General features: G+C 45.7%; 1 protein-coding gene across 5 annotated transcripts in view; it reads left to right on the forward strand.

The window, feature by feature from the left end:
- The window catches only part of LOC139406828 (DENN domain-containing protein 1B-like), a 196362-nt gene that overhangs the window by 157145 nt on the left and 14053 nt on the right, over positions 1–25164 (forward strand). For 3 of the 5 annotated variants that reach the window (XM_071149893.1, XM_071149895.1, XM_071149896.1), the window contains 5 exons: positions 6376–6466; positions 6730–6770; positions 19764–19799; positions 20255–20299; positions 20839–20925. In XM_071149893.1, the coding sequence (XP_071005994.1) occupies positions 6376–6466; positions 6730–6770; positions 19764–19799; positions 20255–20299; positions 20839–20925 (300 nt within the window). Of the gene's footprint in view, positions 1–6375; positions 6467–6729; positions 6771–19763; positions 19800–20254; positions 20309–20838; positions 20926–25164 lie in introns of all 5 variants that reach the window. The other 2 variants (XM_071149892.1, XM_071149894.1) reach the window with 1 other exon arrangement.

Consider the following 25164-nt stretch of genomic DNA (forward strand, 5'->3'; position numbering starts at 1 on the left):
TCTGGCTGCTCCATGCTGACTGGCTGCTCCATGCTGACTGGCAGCTCTGGCTGCTCCATGCTGACTGGCTGCTCTGGCTGCTCCATGCTGACTGGCTGCTCCATGCTGACTGGCTGCTCCATGCTGACTGGCGGCCCTGGCTGCTCCATGCTGACTGGCGGCCCTGGCTGCTCCATGCTGACTGGCGGCCCTGGCTGCTCCATGCTGACTGGCGGCCCTGGCTGCTCCATGCTAACTGGCAGCTCTGGCGGCTCCTTGCAGACTGGCAGCTCTGGCGGCTCCTTGCAGACTGGCAGCTTTGGCGGCATCCTGCAGACAGGCAGCTCTGGCGGCTCCTTGCAGACTGGCAGCTCCATGCAGACTGGCAGCTCTATGCAGACTGGCAGCTCCATGCAGACTGGCAGCTCCTTGCTAACTGGCAGCTCTATGCTAACTGGCAGCTCTATGCTAACTGGCAGCTCTATGCTAACTGGCAGTTCTGAACAGGCGGGAGACTCCGGCAGCGCTGTAGAGAAGGAAGGCTCTAACAGCGCTAAACAGGCGGGAGACTCCGACAGCGCTGGAGAGGAGGAGGGCTCCGACAGCGCTGGACAGGCGAGGCGCACTGTAGGCCTGATGCGTGGTGCTGGCACTGGTGGTACTGGGCCAAGGACACGCACAGGAAGCCTGGTGCGGGGAGCTGCTACCGGAGGGCTGGGGTGTGGAGGTGGTACTGGAAAAACCGGACCGTGCAGGCGCACTGGAGCTCTTGAGCACCGAGCCTGCCCAACCTTACCTGGTTGAATGCTCACGGTCGCCCTGCCAGTGCGGCGAGGTGGAATAGCCCGCACTGGACTATGCAGGCGAACCGGAGACACCGAGCGCAAGGCTGGTGCCATGTAAACCGGCCCAAGGAGACGCACTGGGGACCAGCTGCGTAGAGCCGGCTTCATGGCATTAGGCTCGACGCTCAATCTAGCCCGGCAGACACGCGGAGCTGGAATATACCGCACCGGGCTATGCACCCGCACTGGAGACACCGTGCGCACCACTGCATAACACGGTGCCTGTCCGGTCTCTCTAGCCCCCCGGTAAGCACAGGGAGTCTGCCCAGGTCTCCTACCTGGCGTAGCCATACTCCCTGTTAGCCCCCCCCCCAATAAATTTTTGGGGCTGCCTCTCAGGCTTCCATCCGCTACGTCGTGCTGCCTCCTCATATCTGCGCCTCTCAGCTTTCGCCGCCTCCAGTTCTTCTTTGGGGCGGCGATATTCTCCTGGCTGAGCCCAGGGTCCTCTTCCTTCTAATTCGTCCTCCCATGTCCATACCTCCTCTTTGGGCTGCTCCTGTTGCCTCTTCTCCTGCTGCACCTTTGGGCGGCTACACTCCCCTGGTTTAGCCCAGGGTCCTCTCCCGTCGAGGATTTCCTCCCATGTCCAGAAATCCTTATTGCGCATCTCCTCGCGCTGCTCCTGCCTGTTGACACGCTGCTTGGTCCTTTTGTGGTGGGTGATTCTGTAACGGTTTTCTTGATGAGAAGGAGAGTCGGACCAAAATGCAGCGTGTGGTTTACGATCCATGTTTATTAATAATACGAAACACGAATCTCCAATACAATACTACAAAACGTAACGAACGTAACGAAAACCTAAACAGCCTATCTGGTGAAAAACACATAGACAGGAACAATCACCCACAAACACACAGTGAAACCCAGGCTACCTAAATATGGTTCCCAATCAGAGACAATGACGAACACCTGCCTCTGACTGAGAACCATATCAGGCTGAACATAGAAATAGACAAACAAGACATGAAACATAGAATACCCACTCAGATCACACCCTGACCAATCAAAACATAGAAAATACAAAGTAAACTATGGTCAGGGCGTGACATTAGACTAGAATTAGGGCACTAACTAGCATTAACTGTACCAGTGGTTCACACTTAAATAACATGCCATTGAATTCTGCGGCAACATGCAAGCTGCGCCGCAGTCCTCTGCAACTTTTAAAGGACAAACCACTGTATTTAAGCCTTTGATTAAGCTGAAAGCTCTTTCAATCCTCTCTCCTTTAAACCAATCAAACCAACACCCACAGACAAAAATGCACCTAGGATAACTTCCTTTCCTTAATTAGGAAACGTAAACTATTAATAGAGTAACTTTCAAAGCCTGCACAGTCTTAAAAGCATTCCTTTGCACCCCACAACAGTTAGACTGTTCCTCTCCAGCCTTGATAAGTTGTTTATTTAACCCTAAGAGGGAGCAGAGAGCTTCTTAATCAGCTATTTTTTGCGCTCTCTCTCTCTCTCTCTCTGTCTATCTCCCCCTCACTTCCCCATCTTTGCTCCTGTCTGTGTGGTAGCGTAGGGAGAGGGAGTGTTAGGATGCGGTGGTTATCTCTCTCCTCCTCTCTAGCGTGGCGAAGGAGAGCGTTTATCTCTTCTGCTCCCTGTTAAAGTGAGAGAGGCCAGTGGTCCGCCGACTCTGATCTGGCCATGACCCACATCCGCTCACTGAGACACAAACACACACACACATCTGCTGACAAACCAGTCTTTCCCAACCCATCCCCAGCCCCATCTCCATCACGGTCTATTCAGTACAGAACAAAAGGAGGAGAGCTACCAAGAGAATGCGAGGGAAAGGCTGTCAATGATAACCTGCTTTTTTATCAACCCTTCTGGCCCCTACACACACATTGACTGAAAACACACACACACACACACACACACACACACACACACACACTGCTTCTATAGTGGATGGGTTCAGGACACTGCTTGGTAGATGCAGTGGTTCAGTGGAGACTGGCTCAGTGAAGCTTCCCCTTCCTATAGACAGAGAGAGCAGCCTCATAATGTACATAGTACTCCTCTGTCTCTCCACATAATACCAATCACAAGTCAATCAGATCATTCTCAAAGTAGGACTCCATTTTGCGGAGAATCAAAGTGGAAAAGATAGAGAGCTTTAGGTTTCCTCTTCTCAACATATAAACTGTGTATGAATGTGATGTTTATGGGATGTTGAGTGTGGATGTCAGACATGCTTTGTAGGGTCCTACAGGCAGTTAACCCCCATGTTCTGGAACATCTTCCAGAGATCTGGAACCCCTCCCACAGTCATCTAGAACACTGCAGTGAGGATTCCAATGTCTGGCCCACAGATGGCCTGTCCGCCTTGTTTTTACTTTGTACATGCAGCAGTACAGGTGGACGCCAGATGACTCCCAACATTATTCACCTCACGGCTATAGAATGACTGACACTCTATGATAATCATATAGATAATAATGAATGTTTTGTAGTTTATTTATTTATAAAATCCCAACCCAACAATTACATTGAGGGAGGCGATTGCTGGACAATTCATCAGACAAAACCTTTTTTGGTCTGTCTGTTTTTCTAAAGGTTATTTTAATATTTGTAACTATTTAAAAAATATATATATTGGAAAATATCAATAATTTCAACACAGTTAACATGATTGATATTCATGGCCATGAATACTGTCTTCCGTCCAGTTACTCCTTTTAAACAAATCTCTTTTGATGGTTGAAACCTGCAGTGTCATCCCGCATTAGCAAAATTATGATGATGAGGTTCCCCTCAGTCAGGCCTACACGAGAGGAAAGCCTGGTGCTAGGTAGCTAGTTAGCCTAGCGCTCCGCTTAGCGATATGCCCGAACCCATGCCTAGATATAGATGGAACGCTATCGACGGTTTCTAGATACAGTCTTTGAAATACAGCTAGCTGGGTGGACATAGCTCTAAAATAAATCTACTTAATCTAATTAACCCTTATTTGACCAGAGGCCGTATGTACCAAGCATCTCAGAGTAGGAGTACTGATTTAGGACTATGAAACTATGAAATAACACATATGGAATCATGTAATAACCAAAAAAGTGTTAAACAAATCAAAATAATTTTATATTTGAGATTATTCAAAGTAGCCTGCCTTTGCCTTGATGAGAGCTTTGCATACTCTTGGTATTCTCTCAACCAGCTTCATGAGGTAGTCACCTGGAATTCAATTAAATTAACAGGTGTACCTTGTTAAATGTTAATTTGTGGAATTTCTTTCCTTCTTAATGCATTTGAGCCAATCAGTTGTGTTGTGACAAGTTAGGGGTGGTACACAGAAGATAGCCATATTTGATAAAAGACCAAGTCCATGTTATGGCTAGAACAGCTCAAATAAGCAGTACATCATTACTTTAAGACGCTATGATGAAACTGGCTCTCATGAGGACCGCCACAGGAAAGAAAGACCCAGCCTTACATCTGCCACAGAGGATAAGTTCAGTAGCGTTACCAGCCTCAGAAATTGCAGCCCAAATAAATGCTTCACAGAGTTCAAGTAATAGACACATCTCAACATCAACTGTTCAGAGGAGACTAAGTGAATCAAGCCTTCATGGTCGAATTGCTTCAAAGAAGCCACTACTAAAGGACACCAATAAGAAGTATAGACTTGCTTGGGCCAAGACACATGAGCATTGGATATTAGACCGGTGGAAATCTGTCCTTTGGTCTGATGAGTCCAAATTTCAGATTTTTGGTTCCATCTGTCGTGTCTTTGTGAGACACAGAGTAGGTGAATGGATGATCTCCGCATGTGTGGTTCCCACCGTGAAGCATGGTGGAGGAGATGTGATGGTGTGGGGGTGCTTTGCTGGTGACACTGTCCGTGATTTATTTAGAATTCAAGGCACACTTAACCAGCATGGCTACCACAGAATTCTGCAGCGATACGTCATCCCATCATTTATTTTTCAACAGGACAATGACCAAACACATTCCAGACTGTGTAAGGGCTATTTGACCAAGGAGGAGAGTGATGGAGTGCTGCATCAGATGACCTGGCCTCCACAATCTCCCGACCTCAACAGAATTTAGATGGTTTGGGATGAGTTGGACTGCAGAGTGAAGGAAAAGCAACCAACAAGTGCTCAGCATATGTGACCCAATTCAGGAAACTAGGCGTATGTCCCAAGTCATGACTTAACAGGACAGCCGTTTGAACGTACATTTTTATTTTTTATCTACATGCGTTTTTGTGCAGAAATGCCTTCTCCAACATGTGAACTTTCATGTGCCTTAATATCAAACTTGTATGCCATCTGTAAATACTAATACAATTGTGAAATTACGAGCCTAGTTGGTTTAGCCACAGAAAAATAGAGCATCCTTCCTGCTAGCCATGATTGGCTGAGATAATGAATGGGCTGGACATGCCGAGGGGAGTTTGGATTGGTCTGCCATATAGCACGCGTCTGTCTAATTATTTTCCCATTGTTTTCTCAAATGCAGTGTATGATATACCATTTGTAGCTCTGAGTCGCTACTTGTATCCAATGTAAAATAAAAAGATAAGAAAAAGAAAACAGAAATTCAAATGTTTCTACATAAGACCGAATCCAGGTGGTGAGTCACATATGTGGGAACTCCTTCAAGACTGTTGGAAAAGCATTCCAGGTGAAGCTGGTTGAGAGAATGCCAAGAGTGTGCAATGCTGTCATCAAGGCAAAATGTGGCTACTTTGAAGAATCTCAAATATAAAATATAATTTGATTTGTGTAACACTTTTTTTGGTTATTACATGATTCCATATGTGTTATTTCATAGTTTTGATGTCTTCACTATTATTCTACAATGTAGAAAATAGTAAAATAAAGAAAAACCCTTGAATGAGTAGGTGTGTCAACTTTTGACTTGTACTGTGTGTGTGTGTGTGTGTGTGTGTGTGTGTGTGTGTGTGTGTGTGTGTGTGTGTGTGTGTGTGTGTGTGTGTGTGTGTGTGTGTGTGTGTGTGTGTGTGTGTGTGTGTGTGTGTGCGCGCGCGCGCGCCTGCGTGTGCACACGCACGTAAAGTCTGGGCTTATAATGAACATATTTATGGGAAGCGTTTTATAAGCTCCATGTGACAAAGGGAGGAAATTAAAGTTCCTAGTGCATCAGACACCAGGTCTGCATCCCCAATGGCACCCTATTCCCTACATAGTGCACTACTTTTGACTGGGCCCAAAAGTAGAGCACTATGTAGGGAATAGGGTGCCATTGGGGATGCAGTCCTGGCCTCACCATGCAGTCTCCCAGCCAGGCCTAACCCTAACCAGGCAGCATGGCCGTCTGCTGCCCTAATCCCCAAAACCTGCTCCACATTACCCACCCGACCCCTAAACTCATTTAATCTAGAGACATTTTTGGAACAGGTAGGATTAAACACACTTGCCCAGTTGGGTGTCTTTTTCCCTGTCGTTTGTTCTCCCTCTGTCCCTCCTTTTCCCCCTATTTCCATCCTCTCCCCCCTCTCCCTTTCCCTCCTGCCATGCCTGCCTCCCTCCCTACCATCTGTAATTTTGTGTTGTAATTTATGGTTGCAGTTTATTGACGGCCGGCTGGCCAAGCTGAATGCAGGCCGAGGCTTCACTGACCTGTTCGAAGAGGAGATCAGTGAGGGAGGCTTCTGTGGAAGTAAGTGGCACTAACATCCTATAAGATTCATCTTACAAATAATAATTTTACTCAAACATAATTTTGGCTTACTTTTTCATTTCATATTGAACCTTTATTTAACCAAGTAGTCCGATTGAGGTCAGACGACCTCTTTCCCAAGAGAGTCCTATACGTTTGATACAGTCCCACAAAATGTATATCATCAATTGAATTCATGTCATCACTGTGTCTGATCAGTCACATTCACGTCTCTCATTGTGTGTGCCTTTTCTGTTTTGCAGGTAATTCCAGATCTTATCAACAGTGGGTGCACACCGTCAAGGTATGCAAAGATATTGTGCAAATAAAATTAATTGAGTGTATTCTATATCTTCTCATGTTAGAGTAAATGACAGCTGTAAGTTCTTGAGTCTATGGAGTGGAGCGTGCTGAATGTAAGTGTGTGTGTGTACATGTGTGTGCGGTTGGGCTTGTGAATCTGTGCATACTTACAGTAGGACAATTGAGACAGGGAGAAAGAGAGAGGGAAAGTGAGAGAGAGAGAGATGGAAAGAAAGAGAGGGAAAGAGAGCGCGAGACTGTAGTGATTTGACGAGACGTCTCCCTGACTGACATGTTGATCTGTCAGGAAACACAAGAAAAGTGTTCCTCCATCAAACCAACCAAAGAACATAGATCACACACCCTTCTCTCTCCCCCTCTCTTCTCTCTCCCCTCTCTCTCTCTATCACTCTCTCTCCTGTCAACCGTACAGCAGCTCTGAATTAGTCCTCTAGAGTTATTTTCAAAGGCTTGTTAAAGTTCACATCCTATGACTGACACAGATCTATAAGAGCAGACTTTCACCTCGGCCCCTCTCTACTCTTCTACGCTCATATCCTCTCTTTTCTCTGTCGGCTCCAAACTCTAAACTGGCTGGCATTAAAAGAGTTTAGTCGTTTAGTTTGACGCAGTTGTCTTGTGCTCTCTTAGTCTTTGCATTAAAGACTAGTGTGGTGAAGGTAGAGAGGGAGTGACAGAGAAAGAGAGAGACAGAGATGGATGCATGGCGAGACAGAGAGAGAGAGAAAGAGATAGAAAACAGGATAAAATAACTGAGTTCAGCAGAATGTCATTCAATATGTGATGCAATTTAGCTACTGTATCTTGCCTGCTAATGTGGTGTTTATATATTCACTATCTCAGTGTTTCTCTCAAAGCAAACTATAGATGCCAATAATGAGTTTTATGTGTTAGAGATATGATACATACAGAAAACACGCTGCCCGTCCATCGGCTTATTTTTGTATAGTAATTCCAGGCGTCTGTTGGTTTCAGTGGAGGCTCCTCAGAGGATGAAGGGGAGCACCATCCTACTTAGTGAATTTTTTAAATTTTTTTATATATATATTGAAACAATAAAGTTGTACCTTTTAGATAAAACTGAACTAAATATATTCACGTCACCAAATAACTGATTAAAACACACTGTTTTGCAATGAAGGTCTACAGCATCCTCTCGGGTAACACAATGGTGTAGTCGGAGGACCGCTACCTTCCATCCGTCTCTGGGTACATTGACTTCAATTCAAAACCTAGGCGGCTCATGGTTCTCACCCTCTTCCACAGACTTACACAGTACTGCAGATGAAATATCAGCCAACAGAGAGAAGCACGAGTTTGAACTTCACTCAACTTACTCAAGTTTTCCCTATTAGTTAACACTATCAACGTTTCCCTTTACTCTGCAATTGTGATCGATTCAACGCAATATTAGCCACTTTCAATGCAACATACTGAAACAAAATGAACTATGCAAGAGATTTTGTGGGAGGCAGAACGCATCCAGACCAGTGCGGCATAACCAATCAAAGCTGCAGTAGGCATGTATGCAAATAGACTATATATGGATCTGTGCCATTGACTTTGAACTGGATTGTGTTTACAGCATGAGCAGTCGTGAGTTGATGCACTTGTTTTAAGATAAAAGCTAAATATGCGTGTAGCCACGTGGACATTTTGTTCATATCCTTTTCTAGTTAGTGAGTTATTAGCCCAGTTATAGATACTTAGTAGTTGGTATTAGGGAGGTGATTGCTTCCTACAAGAGCACAAAACATGTACATTTCTAGACATCTTTGAAAAGCAGGTCATGGAAAATAGCTTTTTTTTTGTCTTAACAAAAATGTTCTATTTTGAATAAGCTAAGTAGCCAATTGGCAGAGGGTACTGTCATTTGTCTCATTCTCTGTAATAATGGTACAGGAATAATAATGCATTTTATTTTGTAAAGTGGTTCCTTGCATCAAATAACACAACAACATTTTCAGTCACCTCCTTGTCTGAAGGATAAACAGGCTAATGACAAGCACTGCATGTTTTTTTTTTTACAAAAGTCTCATGAAATGTAGGCCCACATTGAACCCCAACATTGGCTGCTACTGTAGCCAATGCTACTGTAGCCATCTATTTCCATGTGAAAATGTTATGGGATGCATTTCTTCCATTGTTTTTGATGGTAGGCCACTGGTAGGCCTACATTATAATTAAAAATAGCCACCGTTGCATACTTGGCCACTGCTAAAACTGTAACTTAAAGTGGTTACAACCTCAGTGTTCACACTAAATGCAAGCTGGAAGTTGCACCGAAATTTCACAACATTCAAGTTTGCCCTCAGCAGACCTGAAATTTTCTCAGTGCAAAACAAATTAGAGGGAACATTGGTTATGACGACTTGCGGAGAACATCCTCTAACCTATCAGAGCTATTGCAGTATAAACTGACGTGTTGTACATCCAGTGAAACGATCAGCGAATGAATCTAGTTCTGAAAGCATAAGCTACAGCTAGCACTGCAGTGCATAAAGTGTGGTGAGTAGTTGACTCGAAGCGAGAGAAAGACAATAGTTTAACAGTTTTGAACAAATTAATTTCTTCAAAAATGTACAAGCAGGACAGAGCAAGAAAGAGAGCAAGAAAGCTACATTTAGTTTTCTTCTTAGCTTAACTTTCACTTACTTACAGTGGGGCAAAAAAGTATTTAGTCAGCCACCAATTGTGCAAGTTCTCCCACTTAAAAAGATGAGAGGCCTGTAATTTCCATCATAGGTACACTTCAACTATGACAGACAAAATGAGAAAAATTAATCCAGAAAATCACATTTTTTATGAATTTATTTTTAATGAATTTATTTGCAAATTATGGTGGAAAATAAGTATTTGGTCAATAACAAAAGTTTATCTCAATACTTTGTTATATACCCTTTGTTGGCAATGACAGAGGTCAAACGTTTTCTGTAAGTCTTCACAAGGTTTTCACACACTATTGCTGGTATTTTGGCCCATTCCTCCATGCAGATCTCCTCTAGAGCAGTGATGTTTTGGGGCTGTTGCTGGGCAACACAGACTTTCAACTCCCTCCAAAGATTTTCTATGGGGTTGAGATCTGGAGACTGGCTAGGCCACTCCAGGACCTTGAAATACGTCTTACGAAGCCACTCCTTCATTGCCTGGTCGGTGTGTTTGGGATCATTGTCATGCTGAAAGACCCAGCCACGTTTCATCTTCAATGCCCTTGCTGATGGAAGGAGGTTTTCACTCAAAATCTCACGATACATGGCCCCATTCATTCTTTCCTTTACACGGATCAGTCGTCCTGGTCCCTTTGCAGAAAAACAGCCCCAAAGCATGATGTTTCCACCCCCATGCTTCACAGTAGGTATGGTGTTCTTTGGATGCAACTCAGCATTCTTTGTCCTCCAAACATGACGAGTTGAGTTTTTACCAAAAAGTTATATTTTGGTTTCATCTGACCATATGACATTCTCCCAATCTTCTTCTGGATCATCCAAATGCTCTCTAGCAAACTTCAGACGGGCCTTGACATGTACTGGCTTAAGCAGGGGGACACTGCAATATTTGAGTCCCTGGCGGCGTAGTGTGTTACTGATGGTAGGCTTTGTTACTTTGGTCCCAGCTCTCTGCAGGTCATTCACTAGGTCCCCCCGTGTGGTTCTGGGATTTTTGCTCACCGTTCTTGTGATCATTTTGACCCCACCGGGGTGAGATGTTGCGTGGAGCCCCAGATCGAGGGAGATTATCAGTGGTCTTGTATGTCTTCCATTTCCTAATAATTGCTCCCACAGTTGATTTCTTCAAACCAAGCTGCTTACCTATTGCAGATTCAGTCTTCCCAGCCTGGTGCAGGTCTACAATTTTGTTTCTGGTGTCCTTTGACAGCTCTTTGGTCTTGGCCATAGTGGAGTTTGGAGTGTGACTGTTTGAGGTAGGTTGTGGACAGGTGTCTTTTATACTGATAACAAGTTCAAACAGGTGCCATTAATACAGGTAACGCGTGGAGGACAGAGGACCCTCTTAAAGAAGAAGTTACAGGTCTGTGAGAGCCAGAAATATTGCTTGTTTGTAGGTGACCAAATACTTATTTTCCACCATAATTTGCAAATAAATTCATTAAAAATCCTACAATGTGATTTTCTGGATTTCTTTTTCTCATTTTGTCTGTCATAGTTGAAGTGTACCTATGATGAAAATTACAGGCCTCTCTCATCTTTTTAAGTGGGAGAACTTGCACAATTGGTGGCTGACTAAATACGTTTTTTGCCCCACTGTAGCTAATGCAGCTAATTTAGCCTACTCAACAACCTGACTCAGAGAGGAATTTCTATTTATGTTAGCTGGCTGGATACGGCTATCCAACACTGCAACTCTTCCAATTAATTCAAGTTAGCTTTCGGTTTTATTAATATATTTCAACCGGGGCCTGTTGGTGTAACTTCTAAACTGCTTGCTGTACAGCGTGATAGGATTGTATTGTGGATTTACTAGTCCTATGTTGCTGTACCTAGAAAATCACGTCATTGTCACACGTCCCTTGGAGGTCTGGAGAATTTTATATTGTAGGTTTTAATAGTCCGAGTGGGTACAACATCTCCTATACACTTCCTTATAAACTCACCAAATCAGTGTAAAAATCAATATTATTCTTTGAGGCTACCCGGAACATGTCCCAGTCCACGTGATCATAACAATCTTGAAGCGTGGATTCTGATTGGTCAGACCAGCGTCGAATAGTCCTTATCCTGGGTACATCCTGTTTGAGTTTCTGCCTATAGGACGGGAGGAGCAAAATGGAGTCGTGGACAGATTTTTTTCTTGAGGGCCGTCGGTTTGAGGATATACACGGCTGTGACAATAACCAACAAATAATTATCTTGGGAGGAATTCTAGGTCAGGTGAACAAAAGGACTTGATTTCCTGTATGTTGTTACAATTACACCATGAATCTTTAATCCTGAAACATACAACCCCGCCCTTCTTCTTCCCGGAGAGATGTTTATTTCTGTCGGCGCGACGCACAAAGAATCCCGGTGGCTGTGCCAACTCCGACAGCATATCCTGAGAGAGCCATGTTTCCGTGAAACAGAATATGTTACAATCCCTGATGTCTCTCTGGAAAGCAACCTTTTCCCTAATTTCGTCTACCTCGTTATCTAGAGATTGGACATTAGAGAGCAATATACTCAGAAGCAGTAGGTGGTGTGCGCGCCTCTGAAGTCTGACCAGAAGGCCTCTGCGGCGACTTTGTTTTGGGCCGGCCTCTGGGATCAGTTCAAATGCCCTGGGGGGTTCGGACAAAGGATCCGCTTCGGGAAAGTCGTATTCCTGATTGTAGTGGTGTGCGCGCCTCTGAAGTCTGAGCAGAAAGCCTCTGCGGCGACTTTGTTTTGGGTCGGCCTCTGGGATCAGTTCAAATGCCCAGGGGGGTTCGGACAAAGGATCCGCTTCGGGAAAGTCGTATTCCTGATTGTAGTGCTGGTAAGTTGACGTCGCTCTGATATTCAATAGTTCTTCCCGGCTGTATGCAATAACACTTAATATTTTCAGGGCTAACAATGTAAGAAATAATACATTAAAAAAAATACAAATACTGCATTTTCCTAAGGACTAGAAGTAAAGCGGCCCTCTCTATCGGCACCATCTTGTACTACATTAAATTGACGGTAACAGTTGTCAGATTACAGGTAAAACAAATTCTAATAAAATAAACACTGGCTGTTGTTGACAAGCATATTCAGTTCCCACTCTTCCACCAAGGCACCTGCAAATTCCCGGACATTTCTGGGGGGAATGGCCCGAGCCCTCACCCTCCAATCCAACAGGTCCCAGACGTGCTCAATGGGATTGAGATGCAGAACACTGAGATTCCTGACATGCAGGAAATCACGAACAGAATGAGCAGTATGGCTGGTGGCATTGTCATGCTGGAGGATCATGTCAGGATCAGCCTGCAGGAAGGGTTCCACATGAGGGAGGCAGATGTCGTCCCTGTAACGCACAGCGTTGAGATTGCCTGCAATGACAACAAGCTCAGTCCGATGATGCAGACCATGACGGACCCTCCACCTCCAAATCGATCCCGCTCCAGAGTACAGGCTCATTCCTTCGACGATAAACGCAAATCCGGGCCTCCCGGGTGGTTAAGGGCGCTGTACTGCAGCGCCAGCTGTGCCATCAGAGTCCCTGGGTTCGCGCCCAGGCTCTGTCGTAACTGGCCGCGACCGGGAGGTCCGTGGGGCGACGCACAATTGGCCTAGCGTCGTCCGGGTTAGGGAGGGCTTGGTCGGTAGGGATGTCCTTGTCTCATCGCGCACCAGCGACTCCTGTGGCGGGCCGGGCGCAGTGCGCGCTAACCAAGGTTGCCAGGTGCACGGTGTAGCCTCCGACACATTGGTGCGGCTGGCTTTCGGGTTGGATGCTCGCTGTGTTAAGAAGCAGTGCGGCTGGTTGGGTTGAGTATCGGAGGACGCATGACATTCAACCTTCGTCTCTCCCGAGCCCGTACGGGAGTTGTAGCGATGAGACAAGATAGTAGCTACTACAACAATTGGACACCATGAAATTGGGGAGAAAAAAAAGGGGTAAAAAAAAAGAATAAAAAAAAAAAAGATAAACGCGAATCCGACCATCACCCCTGGTGAGACAAAACTGCGACTCGTCCGTGAAGAGCACTTTTTGCCAGTCCTGTCTGGTCCAGCGACGGTGGGTTTGTGACCATAGGCAAAGTAATTGCCGGTGATGTCTGGTGAGGACCTGCCTTACAACAGGCCTACACGCCCTCAGTCCAGCCACTCAGCCTATTGCGGACAGTCTGAGCACTGATGGAGAGATTGTGCATTCCTGGTGTAACTCCGGCAGTTGTTGTTGCCATCCTGTACCTGTCCCGCAGGTGTGATGTTCGGATGTACCGATCCTGTGCAGGTGTTGTTTCACGTGGTCTGCCACTGCGAGGACGATCAGCTGTTCATCCTGTCTCCCTGTAGCGCTGTCTTAGGCGTCTCATAGTACGGACATTGCGATGTATTGCCCTGGCCACATCTGCAGTCCTCATGCCTCCTTGCAGCATGCCTAAGGCACGTTACGCAGATGAGTAGGGACAATGGGCATCTTTCTTTTGGTGTTTTTCAGAGTCAATAGAAAGGCCTCTTCAGTGTCGTGTTTTCATAACTGTGACCTTAATTGCCTACCGTCTGTAAGCTGTTAGTGTCTTAACGACCATTCCACAGGTGCATGCTCATTAATTGTGTATGGTTCATTGAACAAACATGGGAAGACAGGGTCCTGAAAAAGGGACATTTCTTTTTTTGCTGAGTTTACCATAACCCTTTTGCCTTTTGCTTAAATCATAGCATTCAAGGTTCAATGACATCCATTGATGGAAAATTAACTGTCGACTTTAATAAGGGCAAATTAATTACATTTTCTCTTGCCAAATATTACAATTCCTTTATTACAAATTTGACTTCTTGACATTCCCCTTTAACCTCTATCATAAACTCGCTGTTGTCACCCATTGGACTGCCGCTGACTGGATGTTTTTTTGTTTGTCGCACCATTCTCAGTAGAGACTGTCGTGCATGAAAAGCCAGTTTTTGAAATACTGGATTCGGCGCGGTTGGCACCGACAATCATACCACGTTCAAAGTCGCTTAGCTCACTCGTTTTGCCCATTCTAACGTTCAATCAAACAGTAACTGAATGCACGTCTGCCTGCTTTATATAGCAAGCCACGGCCACATGACTCACTATCTGTAGGAGCGATCCATTTTCAAGTGTATAAACCTTTTACAATTGGAGCAATTTTCTGTTGTTGTTTAGTCTAAGATGTCTAATCTTTACATACATTACAAGTTAGCTTTTTTGTACATTTTTAAGTGGTAAAGTGTTGATTCCTTGAAGTTGATTCCTTGTTTTAATTGTTAAACTATTTTTCAAAATGAACTAGTGTCAATGTTGGTTAATTAAACCCATATCATAATCCTGAAGTAAAGTGGGGAAGGGGTTTTGCCTATAATGTGTCTGTGATTCTGTGTTGTATTCCTAAATAAACATTTCCTCTTTGTCTAGTTGTAAGAGCTCCAGTTGGTTTTATTTGATTGTCACTCTCTCAGTATATCAGCTATGTGAATCTATTTTGCAGCTTATCATATAGCATGCTTCGCCAATGCAGCTATAGGACTACAGTATGGTGGCATTACATGCCTTATGCCATTTGTCATCTGAAGCAGGGAATAGCTAAACTCACACATTGTTTACATGTTGAGCTATATGTTCTCAATTTAAATTGATACCAATAGACAATGTATGAAGCAAACCATATACCAGATTTTGATTGCAGTTGTTCCCATAGAGAGACAGTACATGGTTGCTCTATGTATCACTGACACTGGATATGCTAGCGACTGGGCTAACACAACTAACCTTTTAGGTCAATAATATGCTGTTTTTATTAACATTTTGTTGGCTTCATAATCGTGAGAGGAAATTAACTACCTAGTAGCTAGCTAGTTAGTTATAGCTAGGTAGCTTACAAGGTTAGGCAACCTTTCTCAAAACAAGCCTCATTGTGGCTAGCTACTTCTTGTCCCTAATCCTAGCCTATACAGCCAAATATCTCTTCAGAAACCTCTAAATAAAAAATATTGATTCATGCCAGCATTGATTACATTTTCCCCCCTCTTGCTGCAGTTTTAGCTCATCTCAAATTAACTGAGAAATGCTGTGAAAACCAGCGTGCTGCAAACATTCAAAAAAATGTTTTGTCACTAGTGCTTGTTTTGTTCAAATCTTTAGTCCTCACCTACCGTTATTCCTACGGCACTAATCTGGTGAGCATCTTTTGGAGCTCTGCTCACTCAAGGCATTTGATTGGTTTGACGTGTTGCAAGGCGACACTGATTTACACCGGGTTCCGACCACTCTTTAGCTGATTTCTGCCATGGAACTTCTCCAGGATTCCCGTTTTAGGGCTATGAGTTTACTAATGCGTTAGTTCTCATTTCTTGACGATAACTTTAATATGGTGACATTGTTGTAGGCTGTGTAGCGGTTAGCAATTATGGTACGAAGGGTTTGGCTTGAAGCTTTTGGGCCTATTCACAGACAGCTGTTGTGTTGTGCACTAAAGTCCATAAGCAAAGGGAAAAGGTGAGAGGAGGAGAGTCTGCGGGTGATCAGGGGTATATTCATTCCGCTGATTCTGGTGCAAAACGTTTCTTACACGGAAGCAAACTGAACAAAACTGGGAGGGACCTACCTGAATTTGTCCAATAGAAACTCTCGTTTGGACTAATGATTACACACCAGATCAGCTAGATGCAGGCTAGATTCAGGCAAGAGTGTGCAAGGTGGTGCTGAATGTGTCTGATTACTCCAATATATCTCTCGACCTGTGCACCTACGTTATAAAATTACATTTATAGACTAGGTTGTAGCAACCTCATGATGGGAATAGGGCCATTTTTAGTAACATGTAGTAGCTTAAATAACCTTACATTGAGTTGGGTGAATGGAATATGAAAACCATGTGTAACGGTTTTCTGTATGAGAAGGAGAGTCGGACCAAAATGCAGCGTGTGGTTTACGATCCATGTTTATTAATAATACGAAACACGAATCTCCAATACAATACTACAAAACAAAACGTAACGTAACGAAAACCTAAACAGCCTATCTGGTGAAAAACACATAGACAGGAACAATCACCCACAAACACACAGTGAAACCCAGGCTACCTAAATATGGTTCCCAATCAGAGACAATGACGAACACCTGCCTCTGACTGAGAACCATATCAGGCTGAACATAGAAATAGACAAACAAGACATGAAACATAGAATACCCACTCAGATCACACCCTGACCAATCAAAACATAGAAAATACAAAGTAAACTATGGTCAGGGCGTGACAGTACCCCCCCCCCCAAGGTGCGGACTCCGGCCGCAAAACCTGAACCTATAGGGGAGGGTCTGGGTGGGCATCTGTCCGCGGTGGCGGCTCTGGCGCTGGACGTGGACCCCACTCCATGACAGTTTTAATCCCCCTCCTAAACGTCCCTAAATAGGTTACCCACCACAATGATAACATGGGACAGAGGGACAGCTCGGGACAGAGGTAACTCGGGACAGATAGGTAGCTCAGCACTGAGAGGAAGCTCAGCACTGAGAGGAAGCTCAGCACTGAGAGGAAGCCCAGGCAGGTAGTAGAAACTACCAGAACCTGGCTGGCTGGCGGTTTCAGCAGATCCTGGTCGACTAGCAGATCTGGGAGAATCTGGTCGACTGGCGGATCTGGGAGAATCTGGTCGACTGGCGGATCTGGGAGAATCTGGTCGACTGGCGGATCTGGGAGAATCTGGTCGACTGGCGGATCTGGGAGAATCTGGTCGACTGGCGGATCTGGGAGAATCTGGTCGACTGGCGGATCTGGGAGAATCTGGTCGACTGGCAGATCTGGGAGAATCTGGACGACTGGCAGATCTGAGAGAGTCTGGACGACTGGCAGATCTGAGAGAGTCTGGACGACTGGCAGATCTGGAAGAGTCTGGACGACTGGCAGATCTGGAAGAGTCTGGTCGACTGGCAGATCTGGAAGAGTCTGGTCGACTGGCAGATCTGGAAGAGTCTGGTCGACTGGCAGATCTGGAAGAGTCTGGTCGACTGGCAGATCTGGAAGAGTCTGGACGACTGGCAGATCTGGAAGAGTCTGGACGACTGGCAGATCTGGAAGAGTCTGGACGACTGGCAGATCTGGAAGAGTCTGGTCGACTGGCAGCTCTGTCTGCTCCATGCTGACTGGCTGCTCCATGCTGACTGGCAGCTCTGGCTGCTCCATGCTGACTGGCTGCTCCATGCTGACTGGCAGCTCTGGCTGCTCCATGCTGACTGGCTGCTCTGGCTGCTCCATGCTGACTGGCTGCTCTGGCTGCTCCATGCTGACTGGCTGCTCCATGCTGACTGGCTGCTCCATGCTGACTGGCGGCCCTGGCTGCTCCATGCTGACTGGCGGCCCTGGCTGCTCCATGCTGACTGGCGGCCCTGGCTGCTCCATGCTGACTGGCGGCCCTGGCTGCTCCATGCTAACTGGCGGCTCTGGCGGCTCCTTGCAGACTGGCAGCTCTGGCGGCTCCTTGCAGACTGGCAGCTTTGGCGGCATCCTGCAGACAGGCAGCTCTGGCGGCTCCTTGCAGACTGGCAGCTCCATGCAGACTGGCAGCTCTATGCAGACTGGCAGCTCCATGCAGACTGGCAGCTCCTTGCAGACTGGCAGCTCCTTGCAGACTGGCAGCTCCTTGCAGACTGGCAGCTCCTTGCTAACTGGCAGCTCTAAGCTAACTGGCAGCTCTATGCTAACTGGCAGCTCTATGCTAACTGGCAGTTCTGAACAGGCGGGAGACTCCGGCAGCGCTGTAGAGGCGGAAAGCTCTGACAGCGCTAAACAGGCGGGAGACTCCGACAGCGCTGGAGAGGAGGAGGGCTCCGACAGCGCTGGACAGGCGAGGCGCACTGTAGGCCTGATGCGTGGTACTGGCACTGGTGGTACTGGGCCAAGGACACGCACAGGAAGCCTGGTGCGGGGAGCTGCTACCGGAGGACTGGGGTGTGGAGGTGGTACTGGAAAAACCGGACCGTGCAGGCGCACTGGAGCTCTTGAGCACCGAGCCTGCCCAACCTTACCTGGTTGAATGCTCACGTTCGCCCTGCCAGTGCGGAGAGGTGGAATAGCCCGCACTGGGCTATGCAGGCGAACCGGAGACACCAAGCGCAAGGCTGGTGCCATGTAAGCCGGCCCAAGGAGACGCACTGGGGACCAGCTACGTAGAGCCGGCTTCATGGCATTAGGCTCGACGCTCAATCTAGCCCGGCAGACACGCGGAGCTGGAATATACCGCACCGGGCTATGCACCCGCACTGGAGACACCGTGCGCACCACTGCATAACACGGTGCCTGTCCGGTCTCTCTAGCCCCCCGGTAAGCACAGGGAGTCTGCTCAGGTCTCCTACCTGGCATAGCCATACTCCCTGTTAGCCCCCCCCCAAGAAATTTTTGGGGCTGCCTCTCAGGCTTCCATCCGCGTCGCCGTGCTGCCTTCTCATACCAGCGCCTCTCTGCTTTCACCGCCTCCATTCTACGGTAACCCTCCTCGCACTGCTCCAGCGAATCCCAGGCGGGCTCCGGCACTCTCCCTGGGTCGGCCGCCCACCTGTCGATCTCCTCCCAAGTAGTATACTCCATACTGTACTCCTCCTTGGGCTGTTCCTGTTGTTTCTTCTCCCGCTGCACCTTAGTGCGGCTACACTCCCCTGGTTTAGCCCAGGGTCCTCTCCCGTCGAGGATTTCCTCCCATGTCCAGAAATCCTTATTGCGCTTCTCCTCGCGCTGCTCCTGCCTGTTGACACGCTGCTTGGTCCGTTGGTGGTGGGTGATTCTGTAACGGTTTTCTGTATGAGAAGGAGAGTCGGACCAAAATGCAGCGTGTGGTTTACGATCCATGTTTATTAATAATACGAAACACGAATCTCCAATACAATACTACAAAACAAAACGTAACGTAACGAAAACCTAAACAGCCTATCTGGTGAAAAACACATAGACAGGAACAATCACCCACAAACACACAGTGAAACCCAGGCTACCTAAATATGGTTCCCAATCAGAGACAATGACGAACACCTGCCTCTGACTGAGAACCATATCAGGCTGAACATAGAAATAGACAAACAAGACATGAAACATAGAATACCCACTCAGATCACACCCTGACCAATCAAAACATAGAAAATACAAAGTAAACTATGGTCAGGGCGTGACACCATGGTCATAAATAAAGAAAAATCTTCCTCCCTAATCTTAAATGTAACCGACCGCCACTGGTTGGGTTGTGTGTTCGATGGAAATCCTGTGTGTGCTGCCAACTGTGCATGCGCGTGTGTGTGTGTGTGTGTGTGCACTGCTAAATTACAGTGTTGTGTGTTGCAGAGAGGTGGCGTGCTGATCAACACTGCAATGACTAAGGCAAGTCCAGCTGTGAAAACAGCCTACAGATATGGATTAATAACGTTCCCAATCAGACCTGTGTCAAATATGTCCAATATGTTCAAATACTAGAGCTTCTCTTGATTTAGTTTGGAACCAGTGGAATAGTCCCACAAGTGCAAACTCCGAGCTAAGTCAAGCACACCTCAAATACTTTCATATTGGACACACACAGCATGAAAACCTAACCTTAAAATGTGTATTTAGTCATACAGGTTCTCACTCTGAATATCCGAAAGGTTGTAGTTAGCTGGTAAATGTCATTGTTCTACTAGGACTTTGTATGTATATGCATGTGTGTGATGCCCTTTCCAACTTTAGTCTTTGTCCTTTTGGCCAGCAGGATCAAAGCAGGCCTTGATGTTACACCAGACCACTGTCGAATATTAATGGAGCCTGTGGTTATTTCTAATGCCTGTGTTTCTCTCCTTCAGGCCAAGAGTCATGCCAAGAGGGGCATTCGCAGGCTCAAGCAAAGGGTGACCTATGTGAATTCACACCTCTCCAGGGCTCACACACACACACACACTCTGTTTTATATGGAGCATGTGACTCAGCTCACTCAGAGATGAGCAGGGTTGTAATGACTTGTGAAACATGTGCATTGTGCTTTGTCGTCATCCAGCTACAGCCCTAACCCTTTACTGTTTGCATATTTCATAAATGAGCCACTGATTCCTTCAAAGGAAATGCAACCAGATGTATGTTTCCATAAGTCTGGTCCTTTTGATAAGGCAATTTCAGTTTGAACTCACCGTCAGAGAGAGGCTGAGGACAGGGACACTGACTAACTGGCTCTCACTAGGCTGTACTCGGCACACACACATGAGTTCAGAATGATTTAATCTGATTTGACCTGGCCACACTCCAAATACATGCATAACTGTCTGTTTTATTATGTTATACACACATTATGGCACACTCACTTGACACACTCACTCCTCTCTCTTTCTCTCGCTACACCCCCCCGTTTTCTCACACCATCTCTCCATCTCCTCCCTCTATCGCTCTCTCTCAGGAAGAGGAGGATGATGGGCCGTTCTGCTCAGGGTCTCCCACCAGCACCAAGAGTCTGTCACCACGGAGACTGCAGAAGAGGAGACATGTGAGTGACACACACGCACAAACTATTCCTACGTCTCCGTTCCCATCCCTCTCTTCCCATCTCTCTTCTCATCTATCTCCACATCTAATCTTCCTCATCTACCTCTTCCTTTGGTCTAGTCTCTCCATCCTTCCTCCTATTCGTTACTTTGTAGTAGTTTGTCAATGTGCCAGATGATAAGTAATGATAAGCAGATTTTCTAGTGTGTCACATCAGCAATAGTAAAATGCACTGTACACTCTACAATGTTTATGTAAGTTTGTTAGTTTGCTCTGTCTGTATGGACAGTCAACACAACAACACAGCTCCTCTGCTTTTCACCACTTCTTAAGGAGAATCTGCTTGTGGCATCATTAAAAACACGGCATGTCTCCCTAGTATGTGCAAGCTGGCACATGCACTCTCCATGCACCCCCCCCATACCTCTCTGTTTCTCTCTCTTGTTCCCTCCTCTTTGTTTCTCTCTCTTGTTCTCCCCCTCTCTCTCTCTCTCTCTCTCTCTCTCTCTCTCTCTCTCTCTCTCTGATGCACTCACACAAACAATACTCCTGTTAGATTTAGCTTGCATGGTGATTGCGAGGTTGTCAGCTCGATGTCACATCAATGTCACATACATCCCTGCTGAAAAACTGCATAGACCAGTATTGTCTGTGCCAGCATGGTCTAGTTGGTCAAGCTGGTCTGACCAGTGTGATCTAACTGGTTCTGCTGGCCCACCAGCATGGTCTTGCTGGTCAAGCTAGTCTGATCAGCATGGTTATGCTGGTAGACCAGCCTTCGATGTGTTTTCTCTGGTGATAGCCTTCGTTGTGTTTTTGCTGGTAAACTGCCTTCGGCTGTGTTTTTACTGGTGGCTAGCCTTCACTGTGTTTTGGACACTGTTGGTTTGCTTTAGCATAAGCTAAAGCAAAACCAACATCAAGTCACATTATGCTGGCTTGCAAAGTGATGTTTAATTCCAATTGGAATCCAGCCAGAGTGGATTCCCCCAATCTGCATTCAGAATGACTGGAAGGGATAGACAGATTAATAAATGAGACTACCTAAACTACACTATATACGGAAGTATGTGGACACCCCTTCAAATTTGTGGATTCTGCTATTTCAGCCACACCCATTGCTGGCAGGTGTATAAAATTGAGCACACAGCCATGCAATCTCCTTAGCCTAACATTGGCTGTAGAATGGCCTTACTGAAGAAAGAGCTCAGTGACTTTCAACTTGGCACCATCATAGGACGCCACCGTTCCAACAAGTTAGTTTGTAAAATGTCTGCCCTACTAGAGCTGCCCCGGTCAATGTGAAGTGGAAAAGTCTAGAAGCAACAACGGCTCATCCACAAAGTGGTAAGCCACACAAGCTCACAGAATGAGACCGCCAAGTGCCGAAGTGCCTAAAAATCGTCCGTCTTCTGTTGCAACACTCCACGACTGAGTTCCAAACTGCCTCCAGAAGCAACGTCAGCACAATAACTGTTCGTCGGAAGCTTCACGAAATGGGCTTCCATGGACGAGCAGCAGCACAAAAGCTTAAGATCACCATGTGCAATGCCAAGCGTCGACTGGAGTAGTGTAAAGCTCGCCGCCGTTGGACTCAAGCAGTGGTAACGCCTTCTCTGGAAGGCGCTTCGCCATCTGGCTGTCCACAGCAGGTGTCCACATACTCTTGGCAATGTTGTGTACCTAAACTTGAACAACCATTTAAGTAACGGGTGCAATAAGTCAAACTAACAGATTGGATTGGTTTAGAAAAATGTATGTTATTTGTCTCTGTGCAGCAAATTATCAAATAAATGTGCATAAACACAGGTATTGAAACAAACAATTAAAAACATCTCAATGCGATAGAGCATTCTGGGAAATATGATAATGGTGGGTGTGGTTTTGCAGACCAGCAAAATTCAGATTACTTAGGAGTCAACCTCACTTGGCGTTTTATCTCAACTCACGGTTGCCAGCGATATGAATTTCCTGCTATGTCACTGGATCTACATTCTGTCATTTGTCCCGGTAGGGCAGCGCTTCCCAAACTCGGTCCTGGGGACCCCAAGGGGTGCACGTTTTGTTTTTTGACCTAGCACTAACCAGCTGATTCAAATAATGAACTCATCATCAAGGTTTAATTATTTTAATCAGCTGTGTATTGCTACGGCAAAAGCCAAAACGTGCACCCCTTGGGGTCTCCTGGACCGAGTTTGGGAAATGCTGCTATAGGGGGAACTCTTTTGGGTTCCACGTAGGACCCTGTCATTTGTTACTATGGGGGAACCCTTTTGGGAGCCACGTATAACCCTTTTGATTTGTCCCTGCAAGATACAACTTTTTTGAGTTCCATTTAGGGCCCTCTCTTGAAGAACCCTCTGGTTCCACGTAGAACCAATGACATGTTCTACAGTTATACTTATAGGATACTTTAAATGTGCTTATGTTCAAAATGACTGTAATTTGACAGTAAGTTACCTACTGAGTTGCAGTAAGAATACAGTGTTTTTATATACTGAATAAAAATATAAACACAACATGCAACAATTTAAAATATTTTACTGAGTCACAGTTCAAATTAGGAAATCAGTCAATTTAAATAAAAAATATTAGGCCCTTATTTATGGATTTCACATGGCTGGGAATACAGATATGCATTTGTTGGCTATAGATACTGTACCTTTAAAAAAAAGGTAGGGGCATGGGTCAGAAAACCAGTCCGTATCTGGTGTGACCACCATTTGCCTCATCTCTTTCGCATAGAGTTGATCTGGCTGTTGATTGTGGCCTGTGGAATGTTGTCCCACACTTTTCAATGGCTGTGCAAAGTTTCTGAATATTGGCGAGAACTGGAAAACACTGTCGCACATGTCAATCCAGAGCAACCCAAATATGCTCAATGGGTGACATTTCTGGTGAGTATGCAGGCCATGGAAGAACTGGGACATTTTCAGCTTCCAGGAATTGTGTACAGATCCTTGCAACATGGGGCCATGCATTAATCATGCTGAAACATGAGGTGAATGGTGGCGGATGAATGGCATGACAATTAGCCTCAGGTATCTGTGCATTCAAATTGCCATCGATAAAATGCAATTGTGTTCGTTTTCTGTAGCTTATGCCTGCCCATACCATAAGCCCACCGCCACCATGGGGCACTCTGTTCACAACGTTGACATCAGCAAACCCCTAGCCCACATGACGCCATACACGTGGTCTGCGGTTGTGAGGCTGCGGTTGTGAGGTCGGATGTACTGCCATATTCTCTAAAACAACGTTGGAGGCGGCTTATGGTAGAGAAATGAACACTAAATTATCTGGCAACAGCTCTGGTGGACATTCCTGCAGTCAGCATGCCAATTGCACTCTCCTTCAAAACTTGAGACAGGTGTGGCATTTATTAAGCAAATATTCAACTGAGTTCAGCGCAGAAATGCGGTAATTACATAAAATGACCATAATCCATTAGTCCTGTTCTTTCCGGCTCGGACAGAGATGGATACACTTATGCCTGCTACAGTTGGTTAGATACACACAGACTGCATAGACCGCATGAGAGGAATGTACACGACACAAGACGATAGAGAGGGATAGACAGTTTGTGAAAGTACGAGTAAAAGACCTAGTCAAATGATTTCGTCAGTCTAGCTAAATAGTATGACTAAAGACAGTACAGTATGGGGAGCACAGCGATAAAGTGATGTGGCAGGGCGGATCTGCCCGAGCAGAGATGAGAGGATGACTTTAAGGAATGAAAAATAATGAAGTCATCAAATAAAAACCTAAGTAATATACACAACTGAAATGTGTGTACGCATTTTAGAGCTGACCCCATTTAGGCGATTGTTTGGTCGATAGGCTGTTGTTCAACCCGAAATGTCATTAATCGAGCAGTCACAAATATATATTTTTATTTCATGGTGCACAAGACACCGGGCTGATTCGCGCCTGTCTCAGTGGACTAAACCATTGCGGAGGCCACAGGGATGGATGGCACAGTTCATTACTCTAAGATGTGATACTGAAATTGTATACAGTTATATTATGTAAAAATGATGGTGCAACACCAATAAGTCAAGTATTATTTTAGGTAACACTTTAATTGACACCCAGTGTCATAACATGTTATGTCATAAGAGCTGACATAACTTGTTATAACCTGTTATTCCCATAACCTGTTATAATATGGTCATAACACTGTCATGACATATGCGTTATTTTATGGCTGTTTATGACACCTACATAAGAGTGTAAAATT

This window comes from Oncorhynchus clarkii, chromosome 4 (genome assembly GCF_045791955.1).
Source record: "Oncorhynchus clarkii lewisi isolate Uvic-CL-2024 chromosome 4, UVic_Ocla_1.0, whole genome shotgun sequence".
Classification (NCBI taxonomy): domain Eukaryota; kingdom Metazoa; phylum Chordata; class Actinopteri; order Salmoniformes; family Salmonidae; genus Oncorhynchus; species Oncorhynchus clarkii.